The sequence below is a fragment of the Serinus canaria genome, chromosome 6 (genome assembly GCF_022539315.1).
Source record: "Serinus canaria isolate serCan28SL12 chromosome 6, serCan2020, whole genome shotgun sequence".
Lineage (NCBI taxonomy): Eukaryota > Metazoa > Chordata > Aves > Passeriformes > Fringillidae > Serinus > Serinus canaria.
Window position 1 is genome coordinate 21,866,109 of NC_066320.1, and position 25,179 is coordinate 21,891,287.

Consider the following 25,179-nt stretch of genomic DNA (forward strand, 5'->3'; position numbering starts at 1 on the left):
ACACCTACAGCACTATCAGCTCTCCCTTCGAAACGGGGCTGCTCTCCAGTTCCTGTGGCTTTGCTGCAGAAGACCTTTGATGGCTAAATTTGCTGTTTGCTTTCCTCCTGGACAAGGAGGTGCTGTGGCCTCTGGTGTTGCCAAGCCAAGGGCCCAGGGAGACATGGCCCCTGTGTCTTGGTACACCACAGGAGCTCTTGGGAGGTGTTGGAGGGATGTTTGGGACTGGGCTAATGGGAACCTGCAGCCTTTGCAGGGTCAAAGTCAGCATGAAATTGGTGCCAGGCTCCAGCAGAGCCTTGTGCACCCCCTGGCCCTGCCCCACACCAGCTGCAGATGAGAGAGGGCTCCTGTGTGGATCAGTGAAGGTTATGGCTGTTACTCCAGGCTGCCTGATGGCCCAGGTACTGTGCAGGGAAATGCACTTTAGATTTGCTGTTCTGGGAGCAGAGGGGATGTTCTTGGGCTTCATGTGACTTACAGCATCTCTCCAATCTCCACAGTGGCTGTGACACTGGAATGTCCTTCCAGGCTGTGTGGTGTCCAAGATAAAATCATACTCCTAGATCAGAGGCTGGGGGAGGCTTGGCTGTGATGGAAGGACCACTTCAGCCATATCCAGGTATTATCACTTTGCTAAGGTCGTGCTGTTGGTTATTGTGGATTGGAAATGGGATGCTGAGGGCTGTCAGAGCCTCCCCAGTTTGGTGAATGCCTGATCTGTGCCACTGCTCCCATCCAAGCCCTCTGTTCAGCCATGGAGTGACCCCTTCTAACCACGACCATGGCACTGAGAAGGGTCCTTGCTTCCTGGGCTGGCTTCTCCTGCCAATATGGCCAGTAGTGTTTTCTAATTGTTTTCCTCTCAAAGATTTCTAGCAGGAGGAGAAGGGGAAAAATCCCAGCCTCTTTCTGTGACTGTTTTTGCAAACTCTTTATGCTGTAGTTGTACATCTAGGTGGCTGGAACCTCCTCTTTAATGAGCTGCTCCCAGAGTAAGGAGCAGCCCTTGTCCCAAAGACATGATGCTTCCAATGGTCCACGGCAGCAGGTGCCATAAGCTGTCCAGATAAACATAAGCATGGATCTAGTTGCTACCACAGCAGAGTCCTGAGAATGGGTTTGAAGAAGAGCTGGAAGGTGTCCCTGTGGAAGCTCATAGCAAATTTTAAGAAAACTCCAGTAACAACATTAAAAGCAAACAAACAAACAAACAAACCCCAAACCATAGGAGCTTCCTGAAGTGCAGGATGAGACCTAGGCTGTACATCCACAGAATTTTGACTATCAGGATGTGCAATGGGACCTTGAGTGCTGGCTGTGCCTGCTCAGGCCCCGGGCTGTGGCTGTGCTCCCTATCTCCCCATGAGAAGCAGAAGCCCAGCTGGGAGCCAGCCCTTTGGTAATGGCCTGCGAATTTCCCTGGGCTCTGTTAATTGCTGCCTGGCTGCTAGTTACAACTCCAAGTCAATTGCTGGGAGTGTTGGGCCCTGCAAAACAACCCCTTGAAATCAGTTGTTAGCCCAATTAACAACCAGTTTGGCTAGGGTTCAGGCTGTTAACCATCAAACAGCTAACTGCTGGTAATGATTGATTTCTCAGCAGTTGGGGCTGCAGTGGAGGAGCCAACCTGTGCCACAAAATGCCATTAAAACCAAAATTTTGTGAATCATCTGGCTCTGGCAAATGTTTGAGTTGTCCCACACCAGCAGAGCAGGCAAGGGGATGACCAGAACTTTGATCCATTTTGATTAAAGTAGGGGTCACTGGCGTGTGTTGGGGTGAAGTGGTAGCCACCAGAACAGGGCTGCCACCACACAGTGCCCCAGGGAGGCAGGCACCACTCTTTGTAGGGCAACCATGGATACTCAGGGGGCATCACAGCATACTAGGCCCCCATGGGTGGGAACTGCTCATTGTCCAGCTCTCTTCCACAGTTACTGTTCCAGCCAGCAAACCTGCACAGATTAATGTATCTCGTTTGGATGCTCAGGTGTTTCCACAAACCTGCATTTCCATCTGCACCACCAGCCTGGAGCTTGTACAGGCACAGCAGCTCCGATCAGCACATGCAAGCTTGGGATTTCTCCATAGCAGCCTGGGACACTGTGCTTGCTGGAAGGAAATGCAGACTCCTCTGCAGGTGTGAGTACTTCTATAAAAGCTATAAAATACTCTCTGGGTCCCAGGGTTCAGGCAGGGTTTGTTTAAGACTGCTGGTCAGGTCTTCATCCTTTTCCCTCCACAGTTTCAGGCCCTGGTTCTCCTGACAGGCTGGTTCAAACACATTGCTGGTGTTACATCAAGAGCTTTTCCCCCCAGGGATAATTTCCCCCTGATCAAAGTGGTTGATTCAAGCTGTAGCATGTTTGGGGAGGAGGAAGACAGCCGCCTGTTAAGGAAAGACTTTGAAAATGCAGAGGATGCACTGCAGAGGTTGACTTTGTGAAATGTAGGCTCTGATGGAGGGTGAGGAGTGAGCACCTTGATGAACAGCCCAGTGGTGGTTGTGCTTTTGTGGGTACTCAGGGGCCTGTGCCCCCGCCAGGGCCTCAGCTCTGAAGCCTGAGCTGTTTCTGAAGCTGGGACCTGGTGCCTTTCAGCAGGACATGTGCTCCTGAGACCCATGGAGATGTTTCAAAGATCTTCCTGCAGGGCTCCTCTAAGTGCAGATCTGGTTCTCCCTGGAGCCATGCTTTCCTGTCCTTTCACTGCACATATGGTCATCCCAGACTCCCACCAGTACATCCCCCTGCATGGTGCATGTTTTCTGGCATTAGCTGTGTTAGATCCTTGGGCAAACAGGACAAAGTTGTTTATTTCAACAGATACCTACTAAAAGAAGCTATGTTCTCTCCCACATTGGGATTATCTTGCCACCTTACCTTACTGGGGGGGCTGGGTTGCAGCTGAAGCTCCCCCATGCCAGGCAGTGCATGTGCAGGGAGCCTCTGCATCCAGGAGATGCAGTCAGTCAGGGGTTCAGCTCCAGTTTGTACAAGAAGAAGCTGGTCCTTACAAAAGTAAAAATGAGGAGTTTGGGGTAAGCAGACAACCGAGTTTTGTCACTCATGGTGTCTGTGAGCAAATGTTTTACTTATGCATTTGACTGGGCTGAATTACAGCAGCTCCAGTCTGTGCATCTTCTGGGTGTCCCATTCCCCCTGAGCTGCTGTTGAACACATCCTTCCAGGGGGTGCTGATGGGAGCCTCTTGCCTGCTGGAGTTGGATGAGCTCTGTCTGCTCAGACTTTTGTATACCAGGGAAGGTCAGCTATAAACAGAAACTATTGGTTTTGTTGGGGGCTCTTTTAAGACATCGAAAATGCTCCATCATCACCAGGCTGGCTTAGCTTTCAGCAGCCAATGCAAACAGAGCCAAACCCTCAGCAGAGAATTTAGAAGGAGAAGAGCACAGACTTTCCAGAGCTGTTCTGCCAAAGTATCACATCCTCATTCCTACTTATGCTTTGTGCCACAGCAGTCAATGCTGCTCTGGGCTCTGCACGGACACAGGGTGAGCACAGAGGAGCTCCCAGCCAGAGATGAAAGCAAGTGGCATAGCCCCTCTTTAGAGAAGGTGTGGAGAAAATCAGTAACCAGAAAGATTAACATCTGATAGAAATTCTGGCAGAGCTGCAAATCAGCTGAATCAGTCTGTAAGAGGCCAAGAAAAGGTATGGCAGTGGTCCAGTGGGAGAAGCAATGCATATATGCAATAATCTGAGTTATAAATGAGGTATAAAACCACAAACCTGATTTTTTTTCTAAACCTCATGTCCAATTCCTCAGCTTTGACTGAAGATTGGACTCTATCCTGAATGCTGACTGGATTTGTTACATCAGCAGATTTCAAGGTCATGGGGAATATTCCGAATATTCCCAGTCTTCTGCCATACTCGATAAGAGAAACCTGCTCAATGCCTTCTGAGTGAAAGTCACAGCTCTTACTTAAGGAACAGGAAGAAAGGATATTCTGCAGGGACCCCATATTTCAATATTCTTTGTCAGTTTTGGCCTAAAATGCCTAACTTCAACTCACAGCACTTGATCTTGCCCTCTTCCAGCCTACAGTGTCATCCCACCTGACCAAGTTTCTCCAGACAGAGCAAGCAGGTTTCCCAGGTCTCTCTGAGCTCTTGTAGGGATTTTTTAAGCTGTTTCCCATCTGTCAATATCTCTTGTGAAGTGCAGCCAACTGTCTTGGCCTCAGCATCTGGTGATACAGTCTGGTGTTGGTTTGGCTGTGTCCAGGACCTTGAGAGGAGAAAAGATGCAACGACCACCCACTGGGGTGATGTCTCTGCTCAGGGCTGGTGCTTTCCAAGAGGTTCTTGCAAGACTTGCAGAGCAATACCAAGGAGCTGTAATCCTCATTCAGATGGGACCAATATAACTCCAGTGTGTTTTGAAGAAGAGAGACATGGATGGTCCTCACAGGAGGTGCAGGTAAGGCAGTTACAGTCTCCTGACACTCACATCCAGCTGCAATGGCTACAGCACATCTCTAAGGCAAAGGCAGCATTTATTTTATAATGAAATCTGAAATGCTGGATCTTGTGCCTTCCCAGGAGGACTCCATCTCCTGTCATCTATATATTGATATCTGATCTATTTTTGGTCTCAATTGTGATGGGTAAAGCCACAGTCTTTCCTCCAATTTCACTAGAACCACTGTGGATAAGTTCACATGTGAGCAGAAGGTGGTTTGACCTAATTATCCTCCATGCCCATGTCTGCAATTCTCTCACACTAAGCCAGCACAGTGACAGCAGTGAGAGCACAAGTTTTCATATACCCAAGGGTTTTGGCAGAATCTGTGTTTCAGGAGCTGGTCACTGACCCCAGATGCTGTCCCACGGCACTTTTGAGGAGTGACCGAGATGTAGAGGGGCACAATAGGGCAGGAAGTGCTGTGGAAACTGCAAATTCCCAAGGCTATGGCTGTGGCTTGTGGCAGAATGCGCAGCACCTGCTGCTCTGACCCAAATCCCACCACTATCACAAGCTGGTTAATTATAAGAAAAGCTCTTTCTTACTAATTGCTGCTGGCTGGTAAAGGGGCATCCCCAGCCCCTAAAGGACTGGTGGGATCAAGAGTGGAGAGCAGTGGTTGCTGACATGTGCTGAGCCCCTGCAGCCTCCATTGTGGAGCCTGAAGGTGTCTGCACTTCACTCCCTCTCAGAGCGATCACTGCAAGGAGCTGAGAGTTTCACCACCTCCCCCTGCAGAGCCGTGGGTTTGCCTCACACTTGACACTGGTGCAGGGGGACGACTTGTGCCTGATGACTGTCCCCACCACAGCAGCCGCCTGTCCTTCGCCAGTGCTCCCCTCCAACTTCCTTGCAAGAGTGGTGGCATTCCCGGGATGAGGCTGAACTCCAGGGCAGTGTGGTGGGATGTGGAGGTGGCACCCCCAGGGGCCAAGTAGCCAGCTGGTGAATGTGACAGCCTCCAGGCCACTATGGTCCCAGACACTCCAGTCACCAGCTGGGGCTTCCCAAATCAAGTCTGGGGCTCCCTGGGGGAGCCAGTTTGCCCTCAGCTTCAGTAAGGATGAGAAACTTCCCTACAGGCAAGAGAAAATTACAGCTGAGGTTTTTGTGCTGATGGTGATACTCTGTGAGCGGGGATTTCAGACAAATCCTCAGCGCTGGAACATGGGTCACATTACACATGGTGTGGATGGGGCATTTCTTTTGTGTATTTGCTACCTTTGGTGTGGAAAGCTGTACTGCTGCTGTGAGCAGAGGGACAAACAGCATAGGGGACAAAACAGGCAGGAGTGTGGACAAGTCCTACGTGGAAAAGCAGAAGCAGCCGGACCGGCCAGTGGAAGGGTGAGGAGTGGCTTTGGGTCCCATCCTATGCTCCCTAAAGTAGGTTTCCTGGCAATGAATACCTGTTGGAAGGAGAAGGAAGCTGGAGCTGGTTAGTGAAGCACATAGGCTTTTAGTCCTCCTGTCACTCAGGAGATGACAAATGTGGAGTCTCTGCTATTGAGACCAAGTGAACCCCTAATGGGCTGCTTCAAGGGACTGTCACTTAGAGAAATGGCAGTGTGACACAGACAGCTATTTCATGGCTACTTTACTAGGCAGCACCCACTGCTCTCTGTTCCTCTGCTGCCTGCTCCACCCCAGAGGCAGGATCACCCTGTGGCATGGCAAGCTGGGATGACCTGGCCATAACCTGTCCTGATGAATGGTCCAGAGGAGTTGCACTGACTCCCTGGGGGAGATGTTGGACACTGAGATCAGACTCTGCTCTGGGTCTGGGCAGCATCACAGGCACTGTGCACTGGTGGGTACTTTTGGATCTGGCCCTCCCCAATGGTGCCAGTGCAGGAAAGCTCTGAGTGTGCCAGCTTGCAGGATTTTATGCATAGGATGGATAGTGCTGCCACTGCTGTTGTCTGGAGCAGGTTTGGAGCTGTTACTTGAAGCTGGCTGTGTGGGAAGCAGTCGTAATACAAAAGGTCATAAGGATAAAGGTAGAGTGAGTGCCAGTGGGGCATGAAGAGCTCAGGATGGGGAGGAGGAGGGTCATCAACATAGCACAGAATCCTCATCCCCAGAAACATTACTGTGTTGCTTCTTGCTCTGCTTTAAACCTACAGAGAACCTATGGGGGTAGGAACTCTGAAGAAGTTTGTATGTTATTTGAGGAACATGCATTGTGTGGAAGCAAATCTTTCCCTACCAAAGCAGTGAATCCATACCTCTGCCAACAGCCTAGACACAGAAGGCTCAGCCCTAGATAAGACCCGAGGCAGCAGGTGAACATCAGGATGCTGCAGGACCATAACACAGACTTAGCTGCAAGCTAGGTGCACCATTTACTGGTGGGAGCTGTCATGGAAGGCAACAGGTCTCTGGAGTTATTTCCCTTTATTGAGCTGGTAGGAAATGTCTGACCTTCCTTGAAACCAGAGTATGCACAGCAGCCTGCTTACCCTCAGCAGTGATCTCTGGGCAGGAAGCTCAGATGTGAGCGATGGAGGCAGCAGCTTTGCTGAGGAAATGCATTTAATTTGATCTACACTGCAGTTTTTGTTGGAAAAAATGTTGATGCGGTAACATTCTGCACAGTAACTAGGGGTGGATTAAAGGTCATAGAGATAATGTAGCATGCTGAATTCACAGGTGGTAGATGGGAAGAGTCTAAGATGCACGGGGAAAGTCTCCCTAAAGTGCCTTCTCTGCAGCTTTATCTGTTCTACTCAAGAACTGGGTTTGCTTCTTCTTCCTAGCAGGTTTCACTCTTGCTTGGACAGTAAAGTTATACCTGAATCTTTCCCCCGTGCTTTAAATCATGGGGTGACCACTTAGCATGGTGCACGTGGAGCAGGGAAGAGTTTACTGATGGGGTTGCAGAGATGGCTGGGCAGACACAGCTTCCAAAAAGCAGTTTCCTGTGCAGACGGGTCTTGCTGCAGAGCAGGCTCTTGGGAGAGGGCAGGAGCAGGTTTCCCCTGTCTGCTGCAACTTTTGCAGTTATCTGAGGGGATGAGAAGTCTTCAGTGGAAGACAGCAGGTCTGTGACAGAAGCATTTTAAAGGACTCTTCCCAGAGGTGTAAAGTTCAGCACTGTGCACTGGGAGTACATGTGTCTCAGTGGACAGTGGAGAGCCTCACACATTCCAGCTCACGACATGGAGCAAGTGGCCGACCACCTGAGCTCCTCTTGCTCTCTGTGTGAAACAGAGATGGTGCCAAATCACCCCACAGGTCACTGGAAGTTTGATGCAAGTTTCCCAGAGGTTTTGAAGCATGCATTGAAGGATGCTGCAGTGCAAAGCATTGGTGTTTATTCCACCGTTACCACCCAGTGGAGAAAAAATGCAGAGTTCATTGTGACATCCACTGAAATGTCATGGGGGAAAAAAAGCCAACTGCCCAGCAGTGAAATCACCCTGTCCTGCAGGACAGACAGACAGTCCCCTCCTCGTCCCCCCAGCCCCTCCCGTATTTTGTGCTCTGTCCCAGCAGAGGGAGCCCGAGTTTATTAACAAATCCCGATCCCGGAGATGGCTGCTATCAAGGTGGTACCAAACCCCGGGAAGGATTCTGGCTGCTGGAGGAAGGCAGCAGAAGGAGCAGGGGTCTAGCAGTGATGTTGAAAGCCGGGCTGTGTTTTCAACCAGGGAAGCAAGCAAATGGTGAGCCAAGACGCTCTGCAAGGAGCTCTGCTCCTGGGACACTGCAACAGCATCAAGAGATGGATGGCCTGCAGCAGCCAGCAGACAGGCTCACTGCACAGGGAAAAAATTTTCCATCAACAGATGCAGCAGATCCACACTACAATGGATGAAATGAGTTTAATTTACTTCAGAGACTACTTCAAGGCAGTCAGCAACCTGTGTACCTGCACTTGTACTGGGCTGGCCAGTTTTAATCCTGTCATCTGGACAGCTCTCCCAACAGTGTTCAAATCCATCAATCACTCTGGTGCCAAATCCACAGCGGTTCAGCACCTTGTGCCTGAGTCTGATCCCATTCAGGCTGCATGGTAATGCTGTATAACCTTCCAAGCACAGGACAGTGGCCCTGAGCCACATAGCAGGAGATTTTGCTTTCCCTTGGTTTTAGAGGCTCTATGTTAGAGCACAGAGCTTAGTTGAAGGAAGCAGGAGCAGTTTTAGTGAAGTGCCTTCTCAGAGCTCATGAGGATGCCCTAAGTTTTCTTTGCTGATAATGTGAGATGAAATGGTTCCCAGGGAGACAGAAGATTCCTGGCTCTGTGTTCTTTTTTACAGCCAGCAGTTGCACTGATACCACGGATGCACATATGGGTACAAGATTATCTGGGAGAGAAAAGGTTGTGTGATTGGGGTGCAGGAGGGTCACAGATAATTTTAGCCCAAATCCGAAAACCATTAATATCAATGCAAAGCCCCTCATTAGCCTGAGCTAGCACAGAGATTCCTGTTTTAGAAGCTGTGTAACAAACTGTGACATTTTAGGACGCAGGGGTGGGAAGGCAAATGACTCAGGCTGCACTTTACAGAAAGCAGCAGGCAGATATTTTCCGAGGCAACTTTTAAAAGGAAGGTTAAATTTCTCCAAGATAAGGAGAGCTCCAGCTTGCTGGAATGCATCACGACCCCCCCTCCCCACCTCATCCTATGATAACAGCTGCTGTGTTGGAAACCTAATGCTGATGAAAGAGTTAAAGGCTGGTTGATGGGCAATATCGGTGACACACCTCTGAATTGAGCATACTCCTGGAGTGAGACTGCGGACTGGTGTTACTCAATGAATAGAGGCCACTCCAAGGGAGTTTTTCCTTGAATAGAATGGGGTCAGGGAGCCGCTTTGGGGAACAATGGTTGCCACCGGCTAGCTGAATTTCTTACAATCACACACCATACCCCCTGATCAAATAGCTCCTTTGTCAGTCTGATATAAAAACATGTCATACAATGATGATCTGGAAGAATGACAAGAGCTGGCCTTTCAAAGAGATCAGAAGGGCTTGTTTTGCACAAAAAGAGCCCCCATCAGAGTCAAGACAGAAAAAAATGGAGAATAAAAGGGGGTGAATGGAAACAAACAGCAATAACAACAACAACAGAAAAGAGGGCAAGTTGGAAACTTTGGTCTGGCTTGTTTCACAGCATCCCATAGCCACAGCAGTGCAGCACGGTCGAGTTGAATCTCTTTCAGCATGGACGTGGATGTCAGATTGCGCTGCCATTGGGTTCCCATTGTCATTCTGCACTGGGACAGAAGAAATTGCTGGATGGGAAAAGGTCACTTGGCCCAACGAATCATCTCCCTGCCCCCCTGAAAATGTCTCAACACCATCTCTCTCCTTTCTCACTGTAGTTCACTCCTCTGCCTATTTAATACAATGTTCATCTGCTGTTTTTATGCTCCTGTACAAAGTTCAGATTGCTCAGAAGGCTATTCTTGCCCATCTGTTCATGTGAGCTGGAAAATGTCTTTATTCTCCCCTACTACCTTGTTAACTTTAATTTTTTTTCCCTCAAGTGTGTACCCTGTTTTCAACCCTCTTCTGAGGATTTTCAGGGAGATAATTGAGATTCTGGATGCAGAGAAGGAGTTTTCTCCCAAAGAATGTTTTAAGATGGGCAGGGAAGTGGATCCCTGTCTGCTACTTGCTAGTGAGCTGCATTCCTACAATATCTGTCACAGGAATCCCAAGAGATGGCATTTACACACAATCATTACAATTATTTGCAAGGCAGAAAAGCTCACTAGACCTGGAAGTGGGCAACTAAAGCTGCCAGGCAATTTTAGCACCTAAAAGTGTTTGGAAAAAATTGTATTTAGATTTTTATTTGGTATGATATAAAATAAGAAGTCATAACAGCCAGAAGAAATCACAGCATGTAAAAGACTGAGTTCTTGGAAAACTGCTCCTGAAAATACACACACAATAACAACACACCAAAGCTTTGCCCCATGTTTAAGTTCTCTTTATTTATTTTTTTTTAACCACAGTGTTTTCTCTAAAGAGAAACAAAACCCAAAAAACATTGCTAATGCTTCCAGGAGTTTGAATGATTAAGAACTCAAACTGGGAGGTACCTTGCAGAAAAGATAACTTTATGCACCTCTTTTTATCTTCAAGACAAATATTTATTATCATCTAGGATTTCTTCATTGTATAGTGTTACTTGCCCCTTTCTGCAATTTTGTACAGAGTCTGTTGTACTCTTATGCACATTACTCAGCATATGTTCATTTTAAAGTAAAATACTAGGTAACCTCTATTTACAGAATACATTGTTTATTTAATACAGAGAATATTTATAAACACACACATAACACTGACATGTTTAAGCCAAATAGAATTGATGCTGACCTGAATAGCTAAGAACTTAAATTCCTTTACCTAAAAGTCTGTATAGCATAAAATTAGGGTCATAATTAATCACCTCCTCTACCGAATAAAGGTCTGAAAAGCCAGCTGAAAATAACTAGGCCACAATCTGGGTGCAGGCAAAATTAGGATACAGGTTACAAATTCTGGGTAGGTTACATTTCGAGACTGTTACTACCAGAGTATTTGAGGTGGTAGAAGAAATAGAGGACATGCTGGGCAGTACTGTTTGGGAATTAATTTGGAATTGTAGTATTAAAATTTGCACTGCAGCAAAACAGTGCAGAAGGTAGGTGAGACACAGCACATGTAGTGCTAGGAGTCTGAAACTAGACACTGAAAAAAGTATTTAGGCACCTAAATAAAATGTTCTCAGTGGTCTTGAGCACCCAACAGCGCTCTGCATGACTTTCAGAGCTAGTGACAGACAAATGACTTTTGAGTTTGTCAGTCTGAAAGGCAGGTTTTAGTGCTTTTATTTGTGGTTGCTCCAGCCTCCAGCTGGAAACCACAGGTAGCAAAGAAAGTGACAATTCAGTTCTCAAATGGGATGTACCTGCCCTGGGACCGGCTGTTGACTTGAACTGAACACCTGGTAAGTGGTGATCGGGTTTCTGCAATGCTGGTTTTGATCTAGCTGCCATTAAAGCATCCCAAGACCTCATCATTTCGTGATCAAGGGGGGCTACATGAGAAGAAGCCCTTGGCATGTCATTACCTGCTGGGTGGACTTTGCAAGCCTAGTTTGCCTGGGAGGGTGTTATGCATGTCCTGCAGGACTGCGGTTCTGGTCCACTGGGTGTAATATCCACTTGGTGATAACCTGCAACTTCACAGCATCTTCATTTTTCTTACTTAAATTATTTTGAAATTATGTTGTTTGCTTTCTCTGGATATTTGTTTTGTGGTTAGTCTTGGTTGCTGGGTTTTCTTTATTATGGAAGTTCTAGATAGGTGGATAATTTTTGTGTTTTCTTTAGGTGACACCCTGTTTCAACATAAAGCAGCATAATTCTGTTAAACTTAGTGAAAACTCTTGTTTACAGCACCCTCACCTCTGGTCCTGAGACCCTGGACAACTCTGGGAAAGAAAAAAATATGTTAAGGGAACACTCACAGTGGAATTAACTGTTCCAAAGATTGGAAGGCATAAGAGCCAGCTTGCGCACACATCTTAATTTTGTCCTTTTGTCAACAGGTTGTACAATCAAAATTTAAGTGACACTTCTGTCTTCTTTGGGCTGCTGGCTCTGCTGTGCTGAATCTCACCTGTTCAAGTTTCCAGTGAACCTTCTTGCATTCTCCTCTGGTTCTTACCCCGCAGTTATAACCTCAGTATTGGGAGCAAGCCTGGAAAATTTCAGAATGAAAACTGAAACCTTCCAAAAGGTAGGAGCAAATAAAAAACAGAGGATATTAATATAGCAACAGCTGGACTTCAGCTTTAATAACGTATATTTTTTTAGAGCACGTAGCAATTCAGATCAGACAGAGGTATTTGTGTGCTCCTGTTAAATCAGGCCTCTTGCCAATAACACAGTGAGAGGCTGGTACACTCTATTAAAATATTAATTACCAAGCCCCTTTCTTTTGATGGGTCTACTAAAGATACTTCAAATGGATATGTGAGAATTGATCAAAGATTCTGCAGGTTGTTGCCACTGCTCACTGGGCATTTCAAACCAAAGGAGAACCTGACTCCCATGAAAAAGATACTGTGTTTTTACAAGCAATAAAAAAACACTGGTCACTTGATTGCTATGGGGATGGATATAACTAAACCGGGCTTTCTTAAGGCAGAGAGCACGATCTAAGAGAAACAAAAAAAGACATGGGAGAGGGAGGGAAAGAGCGAGCAAGAGAGAGCTGAATTGATTTCAGTCTGTTCAGGTCTAGCTGGAAAACACAATGCAGTGAAACGGTCCCTTAGTCGGCAAGCTTCTTTTCCTAGGTTTTTCCCATGGTTTGAAGTGGAGAGGGAGGGATGGTATTAGAAAAAGTGTGTATGTGAGAGAGAGAGAGAAGGCTGTAGGAAAGGCAGAGAGATGAGAGACATCATGTAAAATAGTCCTTTCCTTCTGGGGAGTGGAAAACTTTGATGTCCACGTCTCTGGTTTTAAAGTGGCAGTGTCAGGTTCAGGCTGAAAGGTCCTGATATTTGAATCTTTGTGCTTGCGCTCAGGACTTTGCCTGTGCACACACCTGCACGTCCAAACACCTGCCAGGGCATCCACACAGCAAATGGACCCCACACTTCAGAAAATAAGCAAGGAGATGGCATCACTGGTTCCTTGTAAAGATATTCATGCTGGGGGAAAAAAAGGGCACATTTGTATGTGTGTGCATGGAAAAAGACAACCAAAAGGGAAAAAGTGCTATAGGCTTTACCTGCCTAAGAAAGCTGTTTTCTTCCTGGCATTACTAATGCAGTTATTAGGCTCAGAGTGTGTTAAAGGCTCACAATGGCTAAACAGATAAACAAGCACAATTTCAAGTGAGGATAATAATCTGTGAGAAGCACTGTGATTTGAGAGGCTTCACCATACTATTAAATTCAGTTTCAAGAGTCACAACTTATGTCTGTTAATCAGAAGCCTTTTCTCCTCTGCAGGGGCATGGAGATCTTGCCCAGCCTGGTGTTTTGTCCTTGAAATACATTTCAATAGATTGTTACTAACACTTCAGACATACTAACATTGGTAAATCCACTACAAACTGGAGGAAAAGAAAAAGGATAGGACAGAATTTAGCACTCCTGGCAGTCAAGTGAATTCTGGTAAGAGTTGAGTGTGCAAGTGTCTCTTTCTCCTTTTCTCCCTTCCAAGAGCAGGAAAGTTTGTACTCATGGTGGAGCTGAGGGGGCTCATGCTCTGCTGGGTAGCAAGCTAATCTCACTGGAATCTGCACCCAAAAACTGCACCACATGCTAAAACCAGAAAGGTATTTGAGAATTGTGCAGTTTCAGATCAAGCTCATGACAGACGTAAATGTTACTGGGATGGCCTGGGACTGTGAGGTCTGTTTCAAGCCAGAATAGAAGCAAATGTGCATGGGGTGGCTTGTGGGTCCTGATGGGAGACAGACAATGGATCAATCTATGTTCAATTGACAGACCTCCTTTACTGGAGGGGGAGATTTTGACTTGAATCCCTGGAATGTCGGCATTTTTCTTCCGAATACTCAATTTTCAGTTTAAATAGATAGAGTGAAAAGCCTATTTTCATGGCAGGTGGGCTAGAGAAGGGAGGTTTTAATGACTCTTTATTCTTGGATTTATAATCTGACACGCTGTATGCACATGTGTTTGTCACAAAACTGTGTGAGGTGCCCACCACCCAACCATGCATTGTCCAACAGATGTTAAAGCCATCAAGAGTGTTTGCTTCCAGTTCCAAAGGAAAACATTCTCTATTTTGGGACCTGGGATTTTTTTTTAAACTGATCTAAACAAACAAATAAAAATAGTGTTGGAGAGTGGGGCCTTAGGTGATCATAAGAAACTGTGTAAATGAGGATCTGAGGCCTGTTCCCTGACCCATAAACTGGGTTAGTAATCACTGGTTCCTGCAGTTTGTTATTGTCACAAAACCTGAGGTTAGGCTGCAGACTGTTTAAAAATCACGTGCACTGCCAACACGGGGTATCTAAACATACACTTACTGCAGTGACAAAGCATTAATTGCTCCTTCTAACAATACCTGAGAGGCTCAGTCACAGCAGAGGTCATGTCGTGTGAGGTACTGTAGGGGCACAGAAAGGACAGTGCTTTCCCCAAGGTGGGCACAGCTGAAGACCCCAAATCCATCATGAATCTGTGTGGTAGGACTGTGCAGGACTAGGACCTACTGTGTGTGGACAGCGGGATACTGTCCTTGATTTTTTTTATATATGTGTGCTTCATTTGTAAGAGGAGAGAGGGTAAAACCTGCCTTATGGGTTGGCATAAGCTGAACTGAATAGAAAGAAAGGCTGTTTCTAGCACCAGCCAGATTCCCGTTGCTGCACTGTAAGTCTCTTAACTTCAAATTAATGAATTTTGTGTTTCATTAGTAAGAAATAGAATTAACCAGCAAGAAATAAAAAACGTCAGCTTCCAGATTGAGAAATCCTACTGTGAAAGAAAGGACAAATAGTGAAATGTTCCCTCTGACTGTAGAAAAAGAGAGAAGTGAGCCTAGGACTCTAATACTTTTGCTTATTTGTAGTTGTTGCAGGTAATTAGGCTCTGTCTTGGTTGCCTGGTCAAGGCAGACCCAAAGCCATTTGTAGGATTAGGTTTGCTCAGCTTTCTTAAACAAATTATTACCTTGTAAGTGATATGACACAGTGAATCCTCCAAGAGCAATGAACCCCTCTGTACCCATGGACACAGGATGAGTCAGGGCACTGTCAGACTTGCTCAAGGCAGGTGAGGAACCGCACAATGTAGCCATGTAGGTGTAAGGAAAATGCAGGATAAAACAGTATCACAGTCACTGCTACACCAAAGATATTTATATTGCTTTATAAATACTCCAAAAAGTTTTGGAACTACCTGTGGAATTAATAAAAACTGAGCTGAGAATCCCTAGAAACAACTTTGTATGTCTTGATCTCCCTCCCAAAAATGCCAGCGGTATTTGAATGTTTAGTTCCTCAGGTTTTAAGTAGGAAAGGAAAAAGCCCCTAAAATATCTTCATAGGTAGCCCCTATAAAAGAACAAGATTCAAAAGCATTCCTTCAGGAGATCAAGGACAGTCCAGCCTTTGAAGCCTGGAGGATTGGGAAATTTAAAGATCTTTGTGGCAATCATATTGTGCCATTAGAAATCTACCATTTGGAATTGTAAAGCGTTTAAAAGGAATGATTCCAAATTCCACAGCTGTCTGGTGAATGACAACTTGATGTGGCCTGGGGGGGAGGAAGAAGGTCATTGTTGGGAAAACAGTTAAAATGAACATTTTCTGAACTGATGCTTTAGATAATACTTTGATAAATGAGGTTTAAAACAAAATATTCCGGGTGACTTCCTTAGAAGAACAGAATAGTAAAACAAACAAACAAAACTCAAAATGCAAAGACAAGAAATAGGTATATATGGCTTGTACTTAGCAAATAATAGAGGACTGTTCAAAATAAAATGCACAATAAACAAAGTCTGAAACAGCAAGATGAGACATTTCTGCTGGCTATGGGAGGTGATATATTTTTTTTATTGCACTGCAGTTTTGCCAAGCAAGAAAGATTCTGGAAGGCTCTGTTCATTTTGATACAGTAAAATATTTGAAAATCCCTTTTTATTGCTTTTTCACAAACCATTCAAGCAGCTCAGCTGCTTGATCAAAATACAAAAGCATTGCATGTGCCTAGCAAGTGGATAATGAAAGTGATCCCCTCAGTTTAGTAACTTTGTCAGCAGAGTGTAGTGAGAAAAGTAAACAAACAGCATCACTGATGACAAATTGATTTATGGAATTGTTTTTTATCATAATTGTCAGAATAATCATGACTAAAGGTCCCAATCATGTGGCTGTTAAGAACATTGTAGGGATGGCTGCTAGCTGTGTGCCCATAGCACTCATCAAAAGCTTCTTGTGGATGGGTTTTGGAATGGGGTCTGTTGAGAATATTTTTAAGGGAAGATTTTTTCATCTCCCTTTAACAGAACCCATATGAAACAGCTTCTAATCCTGGTTTCTTCTGGCAAATATTTTATAGGTAAAACCAAATCAATATGTCTAATTTGGGAGAAAATTTAAAAGCAGAAAATTTGCCCCCAAATTCAGCATAACCTTTTAATTTTATCCTCTTTAATCCTTTGATAATTTTTGAGCTTCTCCTACAGAAAAGCAATTTTGCTAATCACCTTTGTGCCAATCCCTGCATTCCTGACAATAGCGTGAACAGCTTCCATCAAAGTCTTTGATGTGGGAAAGACACACACACACATATAATCTGAAAACAATTCAGCTCCTTGGTTCTCAATGGTGAGCACTCTGCTTTAATAGAGTGCAAGTTCTGTGGAGGTTTCTAATCCTTTCTGCCAAACAGAAGAGACACAGTCAGGTAGCACACCTTATTCAGAAGTTAAAATAACATGTTACTTGCTCTTAGAGAAAATCAAAACAATTCAAGATCAAAAACAGATTCCGCCAACCCTAACGGGATAGACTTTCTACTCAGATAACTCTTGATCTAAGTGTGTAACAAGTAACCTGCTTTAATCCCTCAAAGCGATGGTGTTACAGATAAGTACTGTAGTAGCAGAGGAGGTGTCTTAAGTTTCAGAAATACACAAAAGCACTGGTTGTAAGGAAAAACAAAACAAAGAGCTGTCCACATGAATGTGTCTTTAGGTGGAAAGGTGTATTTGAGGGCACTGCAAATAATAAAACCCCTTGAAGACAGAAAAAAAAAATGACAGGCAGGTATTCAAATGGTGTTTCTCCAAGCTGGATTTCATTGACTTATGCTGTTAAGGCTTTGCAGACATAAGCCCTGGTTCTTAGTTTACAAGCCGTGATACTGGAATGGTCTGCTACTTCAGCACAAAACTCTACCCCCTCTCCTAGAGGTTCAGACTGGTCATGAGCCATGAAAGGACTGGGATCTTTGTAAGATTTGGGAAAGATACATTATTATGCTTACACTGCACTGAGCACCTGCTCTGAGTCCTTTATTAGAGTGTGAACAATGCAGTGCAAAATAATCATGCAACACATACAGTTTTAGGAATGGTTCAGAACCTTCGTAAGTTCTTGCTCCTGCAGACACCTAAATAAGCACTTTGGCATTACTGCAAAGAGTAAGGCTATGGGGTTGTCAGTCTGCAATGCACAGCTTTGTGACCGCTCTGCAACAGGCAATATCCAAAACCATGCCTGAGAAGGTATGTGCAAGGGTATGCAGTTGCTGGTATATTTATCTTAAAAAAGAACCCAGAGAATGTAAGGGATGACATCTACATTTTGGGCAAAAAAATAACCATTGTTACTATGTTGTAAGACAATTGTCCATACTTGAAAACAATGCCATATTTAAGAGGAATGTATTGTAATTTTTTCCTTCATACTGCTCTGTGTCCCCTGCTTGGAGCATATTTGACCTTCTACAAGATTTCTGGGTGTAAACATCTTTCATCTTAACCAAGTATTTCACAGTTGTTTATACCTTGGGTTACAAACTGGAAGGCACTAAGGCCCCCCTTCTTCACATGCACTTGTCCATACCTTGGACCTGGTATCCCAGAGGGTCATGATGCACATGTACTTTGCGCCCAGGCTCCTTTGGTCTGCTCCAAATAGTTTTCCTTGGTAAAGCAACACAGCCAGAGGCTGGAGACTGTCCACTGGAATTTGGGTGCCTCAGTGCAGGGAAGCATGCACTATGCACATGCTGCCTCTGCAGAATAAGAGAGCCTAAGACTAGAAGAGTGCCCTTGGACTGTCTTGGTCTGATATCCTGAGTTAGGACTCTCCAGGTCAATTCCTGGTGGAGTTTTAGCAGTTGTAGGCAAGCCTCTCTCTCTCTAAGGAAAAAAACCTAAAACCAAACCCAAATGGTATTGTTTTTTATAAATCCACTAATGGTGAATCTACCACAAATCTTGGTAAGCTATTTCAACAGTTGATTTTGTTCACAACAAAAGCACACCTCTTCACAAATTTGTTTCCCATCACCTTCAGTCAAGAGATCTTATCTCTTTGTCTGTTATAAAGAAGATCCAGATTTTCTTCCTGTTTCAGTGTTCATAAGGTATGATCACCTCACACCTTAACCTTCTCTTTAGAAAGCTAAAATAGATTGAGCTCTTTGGGTCTTACCACAAAACATGTTTGACAGTCCTGTAATCATTCTTTACTACTCTTCTTTGAAAGCCCTCTAGTTTTTAAACATCCTTCTTGAAGTGTTGTCTGTACAAATTATTTCCAAAACAGTCACAACAGAGTCAAAACCAGAGGTAAAAGAACTCTGAGCTCTTGTTTTTTTCCCAGGACAGCACTAGCCCTTTGGTCACAGCACAGCAGAAGGAGCTCACGTTCAGCTGATTATTCATCTTAATGAAGTCTTTACGGAATTGCAGCTTTGCAGGATAGAGTTACATCCTTTCAGTGTGACCTACATTCTTTGTTCCTAGATGTAAGACTTTACATTTGGCTTGATTGAAATACATATGATGTGATTATGCCTAAACTTAGGGCTATGCAGCCATAAGCATCCTTCGCCTCTTGCTCCATGCTTTTTGCCTCCTACAAAGTTTTGCTAAGAAGGATTTCAGATTTTTTTTCAGATTGTTAGTAAATATATTAAATAGTGTGGGGTGCATAAGCAGTTTCTGTCGGATCCTGCTAGAGAAAGACCAACTTGATAATAAATATGTCTTTACAATAAAAATTTCAAATAGAGAAGTCACTCAGCTTTTAATAATTTTAATGTTTCAGAAAATATTGTAGTCTGTTACAAAAAAGACCAAGTCTCATATCATCAGAAAGATATGAAATTGACATAAAACAGCATTCACACAAAGTTTCCATAATCTTAAGCAAAATTTGTTGTATTACCTCCCTTTTAGCTGGCTAGTACTAGACATGCTGTTATTTCACCTGAGCTCAAACTCAGGTTGAGAAATTTTTAATTACTTCAGACATCACTCCTTAAAAATGCTGATAAAAAAAATTTGCTGTCTTCTGAAACTTCCTTGACTTCCAGGGTATACTAAAACTCAGTGTAAATGGACCAGAGAGCTCCTTATCCAGCAGTTTTGAACCTCTAAAATACGAGCTTTCCAGACGTGTTGATTTACTCATAGGAGTATTTAGAAGCTTCAGATTAGACAGACAAGATGACTTTCTGGAATATGATGCAAGTACTGTCAAGTGGCCTGTATACTATGGTAACCTCATTATATGCTAAAATTTATTATCCTACTCCACCCTCCAAAATGAGATGTTGATTGTGGTGGTAAGTGATACCTGTTCAAAGCATTCTAGGCAGATGATGAACTTCTTATAATTTATCTTTTTTTTTTATTATTCTGAGGGAGAAATTTCCCCAGCATTTCAGGGTTCTGTAGAGCGGAAAGTACAGTAAGAAAGAATAACACAACACCAGACTCATATTTTCCTGCTCCACTGTCTGTGGAGAGCTACTTTGCCATTTTGGACCAGAATCCTGCGTTGTCAGTACTCCAGGCTCCTGTGGATGGCAACAATGACTCAGTTATTATGAGCTGCTCTTTCGAGGTGGTGTGCTTGTGTATGTGTACACACACGTGTGAACCGTGAGCACTTTTCAGACCCCACCCACTCTGTGGACCTCTGGAGGGGGGAATGGACTGCAAGGAAGGGTGCTGGTGAAAAGCCAGCCCTAAATCCATTGTAGCAAGGCCTGCTCTTATGTGGGGAAGACCCTTTTTTTTATGTGTCACAGGAATCTGGGAGTGTTGAAAACTGCAGTGCAGCACTAGATGACCCCTGCTGTCACTTCGTGGGTGACAGGTGCTCCTGACCCTGGTCAAGGATAATTAATGAGCATTAAATCACCTTGCTGTTCACCTTCCTTTGCAGGAGAGCAGTACCTAGCTGGTGTTGCTCCAGGTGGTGAGGCAGATGTTCTGGTTACCTGGGATCGCTATCCCCACCGTTAATTGTTCACGTTATTAATGAATACTCGGATCAGGTGACGTTGCTAAGCGCAGATCGGAAGATACAGACCCGTGAGCCGGTCATGTCGTGGCGAGGGGGTGTGGGGGAGGGCAAGCGGCACAGGGGGAGTCCCAGCGGCTCCCGTTAATGAATTAATCCGCTAACGAGGGTGGGCTCGGCGGCCCGTGCCCCTCCGGTCCCGGCAGCCGCCTCCTCCCCCGGAGGGGGCAGTGACAGGCAGCGGCTTCTGCCCCATGTGACTGGGGAGCGGCTGCCCCGTCCATGGCTTGGCCTCCCCCGGGCAGCAGCAGCTCCGGCTCCCGGGGAGGAGGGGCGGGAGCTGCTGCTCCATGGGGAGGAAGGGCAGCCCCCGATCCCCCCAGGCGGAGGGGGGATCCCGGGCCGCCTCCCCCCCCTCCCCGCTCTGGGCCTTACCTGAGGAGCTGCTGCTCCTCATCTGCTCCTACCTGGACGCGCAGGCCTTGGGCCGCCTGGCCCAGGTCTGCCGCCGCCTGCGCTTCCTCAGCAGCCGCGATGTCCTCTGGAGGCGCATAGCCCGCGGCTGCCTCAACTCCGGCTTCACCCAGCTCGGCACCGATCTGTAAGCGCGGCCTTCCCGGCGGAAGGGCGGGGGGCGGCGGCGGCGGCGGCCCGGAAAGGCCGGGGATGCCGCGGCCCAGCCGGTTGCCAGGGCCGCCCGGCGCTCCTGGCGTGGCCGCCGCTGGGCCGCGAGGGGCGGGGGACGCGGGGCCATTCCCGAAGCGCGGTTGCGCCGCCCTTTCCCTGCGCCAGGAGGGGCGGCGAGGGCACAGGAAGGGCCTCCCTGGGAGGGAGCGGCCGATGGCGCGCACCAGGGTGGCGGGGCCCAGCCCCGGCGCTGCCTGCAGGGGTTGGGGGAGGCGCCTTTTGTCCCCGCGAGGGAGCGGCGAGGATGGCGGGGGTTTAGCGACGTGTCTCACCGTCAGGCCCAGCGGGAGTGCTGGAGCGTGAGGCCCTCTCCACGTCTGTAGAGCTGTGTCCAGTTCTGGACTCCTCGATACAAGAGAGGGAGCTATGGGTGAGGGTTCAGCGGAGGCCACGAAGAATGATAAGGGGCCTGGAACTTCTTCCCTGTGGGGAGAGAGTGTGGGAGCCAGGGCTGTTCAATCTAGAGATGACTGAGAAGGACTCATCAATGCATATAAGTGTCTCAAAGGCAGGTGTCAGCAACGGGATTAGTAGCAACGTCCATAAACTAAAAGTTTCACCTCCACACGAGGAAGAACGTTATGCTGGGGGTGGCAAAGCACTGGAATGGGCTGCCGAGGGAGGGCATGGAGTGTCCCTCTGGAGGCATTCAAAACCTAGCTGGACTCACGTAACCTGCTCTAGGTCACCCAACCTTGGCAGGGAGGCTGGACTGGATTTTATTCAGAGGTCTTTTCCAACCCTAATAATTCTGTGATTTTGTGATCTTCTCAGTCCCCAGACCGCTCCAAACACTGAGGCTTGGGGGCTTTGGGCTAGGGGAGGTTGAAGCACAAGGAGGTGGTTGGAGCTGCTGTGTGCAGCTGGCATGGATCCTGTATGCCCACACACCCTCCCCACTTCTGGGCAGTGGTTTCTGCCATGGTCTTGAAAACACCTCAGAGAAGAAGCTGCAAGGGAGCAAGGCCTGGGACAGCATCCTGGGGAAAGGCTGGAGAGTGGGCTTAGTGCATTCTTAGGTGAAAGCTTTTTTGGGCATCCAGGAACACATGTGTCTTAGGTTCTCACCGAGCAGCTTGCTGGTATAAATGGTGGTGGCTGGCACAGAGAAAATGACTCATGGACTTTTCATGGCTTTTGGGTTTTAAAGTTTTGTGAGTATGAATTATTTGAGTTTTTTTTTTTCTGGAGTCTTTATTTTTCCCCCAGTTCAACAGCACGACACAGGTTAGGAATAGGGTCAAGCCCTCTAGGCCTTGCAGTGTGTATGACACCAGCATCTTCTTAGATGAAGTGCCTTTGGGGCTTGGGCCTTGGCAGTGGTTGGTGATGATCCAGAGTTTGCCTTTCCTCTCTCAAATTTGGCTTTGTGTCAAATGCCATTTGGAGGCAACTTCACAAAGTGGGCCTTCCTTCCTCATTTAGGATCCTAAGAGAAGTTTGTGTTCTTAGGATCTACAAATCTCTTCCTATGGCTTCTCTTTAGCTGCCAGCATGGATATTGTTTGTCATTCAGTGACTCAGTATTGTTTCCATAAACACTGTGCTGACATGACTCAAAATAAGGGATGGCGAGTTTTGACCCTTGTTTTGCTGTCTGCTGTTGCTGTCTCATCAATGCATAGAGTTTAGAGAAACAATTACAGCTTCTGCTGGCAAGAGCAGAACTTTGCTGGTGCTGAAAATCCCTGTGTTGGGTTTTCAGGCAAGCACTTCAACCTGTTGGAAGTTAAGCACAGTTCTCTTGAAAGTCAGGAGTAATAAGCACTATGGAATGGCTGTGCTTTGGACTCTTGTCTACTGTGATATATGATTTTGTCTCCTGAGGAAATGAAGTTCTGTATTTTTCATTAAGAATAAGGTGATACTCTGCTCCTTCAGTTGCAGGAGGGATCAGGTGTACAGCAGAGCAGGTGCAGTGTGTGTAAGGACCACCACTTCCCCCTGCAGAGGAATGCAGGTCTATAAACAGCTCCAGAAGAGATCTGCTAGGTCAGAGGGTTTCAGAGAAGGGAAGGCTGGCTTGAGTTTTGAACTCACAGTAATTTCAGTGCTGTTAGGTTTGCTATGAACTTTTTTTTTTTTTTGTTTTAGTGATTCTAGGATGTACTTTTGTGCTGTGTCCTATTTTCAGGTTTTCCTCAAACAACTCCAGTACTGAGAGCTACTTTTAGCATTGGTCAGCACTTTCTTGGTCCTGGGGTGTTCAATCATAGGTAACACACTAAGTTATGTTGCAAGTGGTTGTGAAGAAACCTTGAGATATATCTGGAGGATGGTTCCTTTAATTACTTTTAACTTCACAGAAGGCTCAAACAGTCTCCAGTTCCTTGAAATAGTGTACTGAATCCTATGGAGAATACCTGAAAAACAAACACTTGTTTTCACTTTGTGGAGATCCAGCGTCTGAGGGCAGTTTCAGGAGTTTTACTCCAGCAGGGTAGAGTCTGGCAACAGATACAAGGCAAGGGCCTACTGCAGAACCAGGAAGCCTGGATATCTGAATATCTGCAGAAGAGCCAGTAAGGCTGCATGTGTTGAGTTGTACAGCTGTAAAATTTGTACTTAGCTGAAGAAGAGTTTAATAGTCTCTGTGGCAGCTCAAAGGTTTTAACCAGCCATGTCTCTTCTGTAGCACTTGCTCCTCGTGTGTGTCTCCAAGATCAAGAGCAATCTCTCAGATTGCTGCTCTTGCAATTGAGGGAGTACGATATACAGAGAGATACTGTATTTTATTTGAGTAATCAGTACAAGCTGTGGAGGGAGTTTAGGCAAGCTTCTGGGCACACCATCCTTCTTAATAGCAATTTTAAGCAGGAACCTGGTATATTGCTTGTTGAAGGTTAAATTTGAGCTGAGTGGGTATTCAAGCTAAAATATTACTGTGAAAATAGAATGGTGATGAAGATGTTGGATAGCTGGATCTTCTTGATAACTGTGCTTAGTGACATGGAATAACTCTTGAGTTTGTCAAACTTGGCTTTGACTCAGTTAGGAGCTGAAGCTTCTATTGCATGTTCTGGCTAATGTTGCAGGAGATGAACACTAGTTTTTTCTTTGAGAGGTTTTGGTGCAATACTGTGTGCAATTGAGAAAGCAAAGGCTGGAACCGTTTATGGTTAATATACTTAATGAAATAACATGGATGGTTCTCACATTAGATCTTAAACTGATGGTCCCTGGGAGGCTGGCATAAGTTAAAAACTAGTCTAAGGGAGTATTTACAGTTTAAGACAAAAATCCATCTCAGAACAGTTTGATCATTTCTGCTGTTAAGTGGCTTTTGATAAGCCATCTGTTAGTGCTTTGTAAATAGCAATGAATTTGAGCCTAAAGGAGATAGTTGTGAAACTTAACTCCTGCCCCCACTTTCCCATTTTTAAAAAGGTGATTACCTTGAAAATGACACTCTTTAAAATGCTTTTTCCGTTGGGTATATCTTCAGATAATTGTCACAACAAGGATCAGAAGTAAGAAGCTTTGTCTTGTATGTGAAAAAACTGTTTGAACAGCCAGCTTGATTATAAAACTTCTTTCTGCCAAAATAGGGAAGAGGTAAGATTGATAAGAAACTGGTTGCAAGCCCCTAGGTATTAGCAGCGTGGAGAAGAATAATAGTAGTATATGTAAAACCAAATTTATTTAATTTTTAAAATTGTCATCCTGCTGACATACTTTTTAAAATTGCCAACTGTGGTTATCTCTGGACACATGCTTGTGCCTAAACGATAATAAATTAAGTTGGTAGTGGTGTCAAAGGGAGATGTGGACTTAAGCCCAGACACTAGCTGTTAATGCTGAAAGGCATATTCACAATATTAACAATCTCTAATGTTTTCACTTTCTGGTAGATTCAGCCAAGTGGGAGGCACAGATGTAAGCCAAGTTGTGTTTAAGGCATGGATTCAGTTGTGCACTTGTAGGAGAAGAAAGAAGTTTGCTTTGAGGGACGTATCTGTACATTCTTTCCTTTGGCAGAGGGGAGGGAATCACTAGGTTCACATCCACCTGAGTCC

The 25,179-nt window shown here is 45.6% G+C and overlaps 1 protein-coding gene across 2 annotated transcripts in view; it reads left to right on the plus strand.

Annotated features, from left to right (window-relative positions):
* Window positions 1-20,541: 20,541 nt before the first annotated feature.
* FBXW4 (F-box and WD repeat domain containing 4) overlaps window positions 20,542-25,179 on the plus strand; it is a 59,909-nt gene continuing 55,271 nt past the window's right edge. The window contains exon 1 of one of the 2 annotated variants that reach the window (XM_030241303.2): window positions 20,542-21,077. In XM_030241303.2, coding sequence (XP_030097163.1) covers window positions 20,827-21,077 — 251 coding nt within the window. In that variant the 5' untranslated portion in view covers window positions 20,542-20,826. The remainder of the gene's footprint in view (window positions 21,078-25,179) is intronic. The other variant, XM_009087238.4, reaches the window with a different exon arrangement.